Raw genomic sequence first — 7,370 nt, forward strand, 5'->3', positions numbered from 1 at the left:
CCTCCGGCTGGCGGCTCCTCAGGCTGGGGGTTCCTCCGGCTGGCGGCCCCTCCGACTGGGGGTTCCTCCGCCTGGGGCTCCTCCGCCTGGGGGTGTCCTCAGAGGGGGGCTCCTCCGACTGGGGGTTCCTCCGGCTGGGGGTTCCTCTGGCTGGGGGCTCCTCCGGCTGGGGGTTCCCAAGCCTCGGAGCTCCTCCGGCTGGGGGCCCCTCCGGCTGGGGGCCCCTCCGGCTGGGGTCCCCTCCGGCTGGGAGTTCCTCCGGAAGGCCCAGGGCCAGTGCCCGAGCCTTGCTGCGGAGAGGTGACGCCCGCGCCTCCTTTGCTGCCTGTGGATACTGTGGAGTCCTCTTCGGCCCCCGGGGACAGGCTTCGTTGACCTCTGAGAGTTGGAATTCTGCAGCTGCTTTCAAACTTGACAACTTTCCATCCTAGGAGGACCCGATTCTGGAACGTTATTTTAAAGGCCACAAAGCTGCGATCACCTCCGCGGACTTCAGCCCCAACTGCAAACAACTTGGTAAGTTTTTTTGTTTCTTTCTTAATTTTTTTTTTTCCCTTTTGTGATAGTAACCAAAGCTCACTTGGCTCAAAGCCTTTCTTTCCTTAGACCCTGTCTGAGGGAGTCAGGCGCGATGGGGCGCACAAGGGGCCACTCCGGATTCTCGGGCCTCTGCTCTACATAGGCGCTGCCAGTCTGGGCCTGACAGACAACTTTCGTGAACTAACCACCAGGAGGAGTGAGTGGGAAGGGGAGGGGTTTGTGATCGGGCTAGGGAGGGTGGAGTATTGGCTGGAGAGTTTGTGAAAAGTTCTGAGACTGAGCAGGAGGAAGTGGGGACGGACTAGTTGAGCTGCACCGGAGGCCGAGGGGCGAGGGGGTCTCAAGTGACCCCTGGGAAACTCCGGTGTCCGGGAAGGAGCCGAGCGCCTACATGAAAGAAGGGACCTGGTCGGAAGTTCGCCCCTACCTGAGCTGGGAGCTCCAGCTGCGGGATCCGCTGTACTTCCCCCGCGTGCTGGCTCCTGTGGCCGAGTCTACGCACGACCCGCGAGGATCCGGATGGCCGTGAGGTGGACTTGGGCAGGCAAGAGCTGCCTGCTGCTCGCGCTTTTAACACTGGCGTATATCTTGGTGGAGCTCTCAGTCTCCACTTTGTATGCCTCTCCAGGAGCCGGCCATGCCAGGGAGCTGGGGCCAAGGCGCCTCTCAGACCTTGAGACCAGGGAAGAGGATTTGTCTCAGCCTCTTTATATAAAGCCCCCTGCAAATTCCCGTGCTCTTGGGGAATGGGGGAGAGCAAGCAAACTCCAGCTCAACGAGGGCGAACTAAAGCAGCAAGAAGAACTCATTGAGAGATATGCTATCAACATTTACCTCAGTGACAGGATCTCTCTGCACCGCCACATAGAGGATAAAAGAATGCCTGAGTGTAAAGCCAAGAAATTCCAGTACAGGTCGCTTCCCACCACCTCCGTCATCATCGCCTTCTATAACGAGGCCTGGTCCACTCTGCTTCGAACCATTCACAGCGTTTTAGAGACTTCTCCTGCGGTGCTTTTGAAGGAGATCATCTTGGTCGATGACTTAAGTGACAGAGTTTATTTGAAGGCTCAGCTTGAAGCTTATATCAGCAATCTCGATAGAGTTCGCTTAATTAGAACCAATAAGAGAGAGGGCCTAGTCCGGGCCCGCCTGATTGGGGCCACTTTTGCCACCGGGGATGTCCTCACTTTCCTGGATTGTCACTGTGAGTGTAACTCTGGTTGGTTGGAACCACTTTTGGAAAGGATTAGTAGTGATGAAACAGCAATTGTATGTCCTGTTATCGATACTATTGATTGGAATACTTTTGAATTCTACATGCAGACTGGGGAGCCCATGATTGGTGGGTTTGACTGGCGTTTAACATTCCAGTGGCATTCTGTCCCCAAACATGAAAGGGACCGGCGGACATCAAGAATCGACCCCATCAGGTCACCCACCATGGCAGGAGGACTGTTTGCTGTCAGCAAGAAGTATTTTCAGTACCTGGGAACTTATGACACTGGGATGGAAGTTTGGGGAGGCGAAAATCTTGAGCTGTCTTTCCGGGTTTGGCAGTGTGGTGGCAAACTGGAGATCCACCCATGTTCCCACGTGGGCCACGTGTTTCCCAAGCGGGCGCCATATGCTCGCCCCAATTTCCTACAGAATACCGCTAGGGCAGCTGAAGTATGGATGGATGAATACAAAGAGCATTTCTATAACCGAAACCCGCCGGCGAGGAAAGAGGCCTATGGTGATATTTCTGAAAGGAGGCTGCTGAGGGAACGGCTGAAATGTAAGAGCTTCGATTGGTATTTGAAAAACGTGTTTTCCAACTTACATGTCCCGGAGGATAGACCTGGCTGGCATGGAGCTGTCCGTAGTATAGGCATCTCTAATGAGTGTTTAGATTATAACGCTCCTGACAACAACCCCACAGGTGCTAACCTCTCTTTGTTTGGATGTCACGGTCAAGGAGGCAATCAATTCTTTGAATACACTTCAAAAAAAGAAATCAGATTTAATTCTGTGACTGAATTATGTGCAGAGGTCCCCGAACATAAGGATTACGTGGGGATGCAGAACTGTCCCAAAGATGGGCTCCCTGTTCCAGTGAACATCATTTGGCATTTCAGAGAAGACGGGACTGTTTTTCACCCTCACACAGGACTGTGTCTCAGCGCTTACCGAACATCTGAAGGCCGACCTAGTGTTCAGATGAAAACATGTGACGCCCTTGATAAAAATCAGATCTGGAGGTTTGAGAAATAGAAGAGCAGCTTCTTTTTGGGAGCTGACTGCAGCTTCTGGGAAGTCCAAGTGCCTTGGTGATGATTGTACTTTATCAGAAGTCACCCCGCAGCTGTCTGTAAGAACTCTGGAAAGCCATGGTTCATTTGGGGATATCTGAAACTGGGTACACAGAGCACTACTCAGTATTTCAAAGTGCCTTCTTTCCTCCTGGGTTGTTTTATTTAAAAGCTTTGTCTATGGTTTCCTACTTTAAAGAAAGGTGCTGTGAACTGAGATGCACCAAACACTTAAATGTGGGCTGTGAGTTATCTCAGCAGTAGACTGTGCCCAGCATGTGCAAGAGCCTAAATCTGATCCACAGCACCGCAAAACATTTAAGTGTAAGACTAATGTTAAAGAATGTAAAAGTCCAAGCAAAATGGGATATGATTCATGCTGATAGGGAAATTCGTTGCATGTCCTTTTTTTTTTTTTTCTTAAATCAAAATGTGTGAATGTATAATTAGAGCTATTACTATTTTGATCACATAGTATTTGAATTTCCTTTAGCCCAGCACATTAAATTTGAGGTTTTTTAAAAACTAATTTTTCTTTGAGGAAATAAACGTTGAAGAAATGTGATCTGGAGAAAAAGGCCTGATGTTGATATATGTTTCATTGGAAGAGGGTATTGATCTGAATGCAAGTTTGGAGATCTTTTTTTTTTTTTTTTTTTTTTTTTGAGAGAGATCTTAGGCATCCCAGGCTAGCCTTGAGCTCTTGAGTTTTGCTTCCATCTCCCAAATACAGGGATTACAGATGTGTGCCACCACAGGTGGTGGGGGGTCTTTTTTGACAGACAGGTATATCAGAAAACTAGACTCAGGTTAAAAGGAGATTGTGAGACATTCACATCCTGTTCTTTGTAACCGTGAGCTGTTGGGCTGAACTGACCTGTATAGCAATACATCACATCACTGGCTCTGTGAACTTATTTGTGAATATAGGGCATTTTCTGGTTGCACTTCCTTAAGTTGTGAATGTACTAGAATGGGACTCATTCAGAATACTGAGCCTCCCTTTGTTAATACTTTTAAAGTAAACACAATTGAGACCTCTCTGAAGCTTGACCCCAAATGTGTTTACTGAAATGTGTGAAACTGAAAGTGGGCCCAGTCCTGCAAAGATTGTTCCACTCCCCCAAGAGTTCTTCCTAACCAGGAAATTTGGAGGATTTATTTCTAGATTGCAAGGGGGAAAACAGGCCTCTTGGTAATTGTTGATGGCTGCCTTTAAGCTCATGGTCAGCACCTGGCAGCTGGCACTCTCAGCAACCCTTACTGTGAGTGAACAAAGGACTCACTGGGAGGAGGACCTAGGTTTAGTTTGTCTTTCTTGGGCCTCAGTTTTCCATTCTGAATTGCTAGATTGCTTTTTGAGGATCTATGTCCATCTACAGTCCAATCATATATCCCTCCTGTCCCCCGTTCACCCACCATGCGATTTCTAGGAACACTTTTGTGTCTTTTAACATAATGGGCAGTGTTCAGTTTTGAAGATGGAAAAGCGATTTTCACACTTATGTGAACTAAGCTCCCCTGAAGTGGTGTGTTTCTCAGTGGATGGTATTGTAGTTATGGTTATTTTATTTTGACAATTGTTGAACTGATCTTGTTTTTAAAAATTGTAAACTTTCAAAGCAATTCTTTGACTAAAAATATAAGTATTTTCCAAACTAAATTATTTCAGAAGTAAGCATGTTTTAAGACATTTTTACTGGTTCCTTACTAACATTTTTCCAGAAATCACAGGCCAAAAATTGGGAGTGAGTCTCAGATTTTTGACAAAAACACATGCTCCATAGAGAAGGAGCCCACAGGAATTCAAAAAAAGATTGTTTCAGTCTTCACTTAAGAGCTTGGATGGAGAGAGGGATTATAAACTCTGAATTTAAGTAAATTGTTTAGGATGACCATTTCAAAACATTAAAGTTTGTGTATACTTGTGACTTTTTTTTTTCCTCACAGACTCTTAGAATGAAAATCTGTTCCTGCTTCTCCATAAGTTATTCAGCAACCTTAAAGTTTATCAAAGGCTTGTCTAGATAAACTTGGGCAATGCCTGACCCTGGATTTTATTTAAGGAGAATATATAAAAATGCTCATTAAGAAGGAAATTTTCCTAAGTGCACTCTTGCCTTGTCATGTCCTTTTAAAAACTATTTTTAAAAACTTTTTTTTGCAAAATTTTTCTTTTTGCCTTTTTGTTCCGATCAGCCTCCCCTTCCCATCACAAGAGTGCATTAAAATGGATGAAATTTGGAAGTGACTACTGAAATTACTTTTATATAGTATCTTGAGTCCCCTCTCAAAACAGAGAAGAGTTTTTTAGGACTAACATATATATATTAATTCTGTGTTTACCTTTTTCTCTATGTATGTGGTCATGACCCACCAGTCCTCTTTAGGCTGGTAGTTTATTTATATTCAGAAGAGTAAAATTTAGAATACTGTATGTAACAAAGGAAAATAGAGTTGTGTTTTATATGTAGGCATGTTCCAATTTCATTTGAAAAATATACCATATTCTTTCACTTATTTCCATTTTTCATCACTTACCTAATTTCTTTATTTTGTTATAGACATTTGGGGGCTGACCTTGTAAGCAAATTTATATGTTTAAATGTTAGGAAAATATTTGATGAGCAAGGAGATTCCATTTTGTTGTTTACTGACCAGTCCTGTGAATAGATTATCTACATAAGAATCTTAGTCGTTGTTTTTATTTTAAAGATGATAATGTAGTCATCAGAAGGAATTCTATAACTTTAAATTACTTGTTTGTAAGGGAAAGTGTGTTTATTCAGCTAGTAGTATGTTCTTGCCTATGCGTTGATATTAGCAGATTGAAATATTCCAGGCAAAAGACAGATTTCTTTTCAAGTTGTCTACTCTTAGTTATTTCATTGTCTCAGTTTTAATGAATAAAATTTAGATTTGACTTGTCTTTTGGAATTGCTGCTTTAACAATATTTTTGAATGAGCACAAAGCCAAGGTTCAGACTTATATCTTTGGAACAGTGACTGTTTCTTTTTGTTAATGGTTTTTGTAATCTTGATGAAGGCGTGCAATAAATGTATGCCTCATCTTTGCAAAGGGATTCTGATGATTTTCGTCTATAGAATTAGTGTTCACATGTACACATTTAGGATGTAGTATGATAGTTACATAAACTATTTATATAACTAAATAAATTGGTTTACTTATTTGAAAGTTCAGACAGAGTCTAAAAAATCAGACTTCCTCCCTGACCATGTAAGAGGCCATTAACCAGGAAGGAGGCAGTGTCAGCACAGTTATGCCTTAACTTTAGCAGGCAAACGGAAGTGACAAGCATCTCTGGGACCCATTTAGTTGATATACAAGGAACAGGTGGTTCCCTGGGCATGTGGGCACTTCTCCTTTCAAGATACTTGTCCCCTCAACCATGCAGCCTTACTCTTCCTGTGTCCGCCAGTGCAGCCGCTTTCCACCAGTATCGTGTGATTTTTTATCATGTGTGATTTTTTTTTTTTTTGAGATGGGGTCCCATGAATCCCAGATTGTTCTCAGATTTGCTATGCAGCCAAAGATGACCTTGAACTTCTGATCCTCTTGCTCTACCTCTTATCAAATGCCCTGCATGCTTGTAGATCTTCAACTGAGGCTCTTTCTTCCCAGGTGACTCCAGATTATGTCAAGCTGACAAAATAATAATAATAATAATAATAATAATAATAATAATAATAGCAAATGCTCAATCTCCAAGTTGACTCTTAACTTTGTAAATCACGTGTTATCTGTGTGTCTCAGTCTCATGAATGTAAAGAGGAAGACTGAACACACTGTATGCAGTACATTCGTGGTTGCCAGGGCTTTGGAGAGGGAGAAACTAGAGAATGGCTTGCTAATGGAGAATTTTTCTTTTCCGGGTTAAAGGGAAGAAAAGTGGTGTCATGAGAATATTCTGGATTGAGTGATTCCACTTGGTGCAAAATACTGAATTGTGCAGTAAAGGGTAGGGCTTATAGTATGTGAATTTTATCTCAATTTAAAATGTACTTGTGGACAAGAAAAGAGGCTGGGAAATTCCAGGCTTCCCAAAGAAGAGAATTTTTGTAATGAATGTGTTAACCATGCAGCTTAGTATTAGGTGGAAGGTAAAAAGTCAGTTTATATCAGTTTTTCCTAGAAATTCTGAGAACCTACAGTCTATCCCTTTGCCTGGAAGGTGGAGAATACAAAAGGGGGAACAAATGCCTTAGTCATATCAGCTGTACCACAGAATGGACAACGAGAACATCCTTCTAATTGCTAATAATAATCAGATACACTTTTTTCCTTCTGCTCAGCTTTATGGCTTGCCAGGCTAGGCACGACATGATAGCACTTAATAGCTAAGAGATATCCCTTACGGTCTGCTCAGCATTCTAAGTCATTTGTTTGCAGTTCCCTAACCTGTTCAGAAGGGGAAAGGGAGGGACTGTTGACCCAAGAACCCTTTAGTTCATGCTTCTGTGTGCAAGATGCTATCATGTGCTCTAAATATACATGTACAAGAGAACAAAACAGAT

The 7,370-nt window shown here is 43.4% G+C and overlaps 2 protein-coding genes across 4 annotated transcripts in view; both read left to right on the forward strand.

The window, feature by feature from the left end:
* The window catches only part of Poc1b (POC1 centriolar protein B), a 134,181-nt gene that overhangs the window by 27,905 nt on the left and 98,906 nt on the right, over positions 1-7,370 (forward strand). For 2 of the 3 annotated variants that reach the window (XM_055627773.1, XM_055627774.1), the window contains exon 2: positions 432-516. The exons of the other annotated variant lie outside the window; for it this stretch is intronic. In XM_055627773.1, coding sequence (XP_055483748.1) covers positions 432-516 — 85 coding nt within the window. The remainder of the gene's footprint in view (positions 1-431; positions 517-7,370) is intronic. 3 annotated transcript variants of the gene reach the window in all.
* Galnt4 (polypeptide N-acetylgalactosaminyltransferase 4) lies at positions 799-6,272 on the forward strand. Its single transcript, XM_055627772.1, has one exon. The coding sequence runs from the start codon at positions 1,060-1,062 to the stop codon at positions 2,794-2,796; it is 1,737 nt and encodes a 578-aa protein (XP_055483747.1). The 5' UTR covers positions 799-1,059; the 3' UTR covers positions 2,797-6,272.

The sequence above is a fragment of the Psammomys obesus genome, unplaced genomic scaffold (assembly GCF_907164565.1).
Source record: "Psammomys obesus unplaced genomic scaffold, mPsaObe1.curated_primary_1811, whole genome shotgun sequence".
NCBI classification, from domain to species: domain Eukaryota; kingdom Metazoa; phylum Chordata; class Mammalia; order Rodentia; family Muridae; genus Psammomys; species Psammomys obesus.

Excerpts from the sequence above, each read along its gene's own strand:
- Galnt4 (XM_055627772.1), top strand. The coding sequence starts at position 1,060 with ATGGCCGTGAGGTGGACTTGGGCAGGCAAGAGCTGCCTGCTGCTCGCG.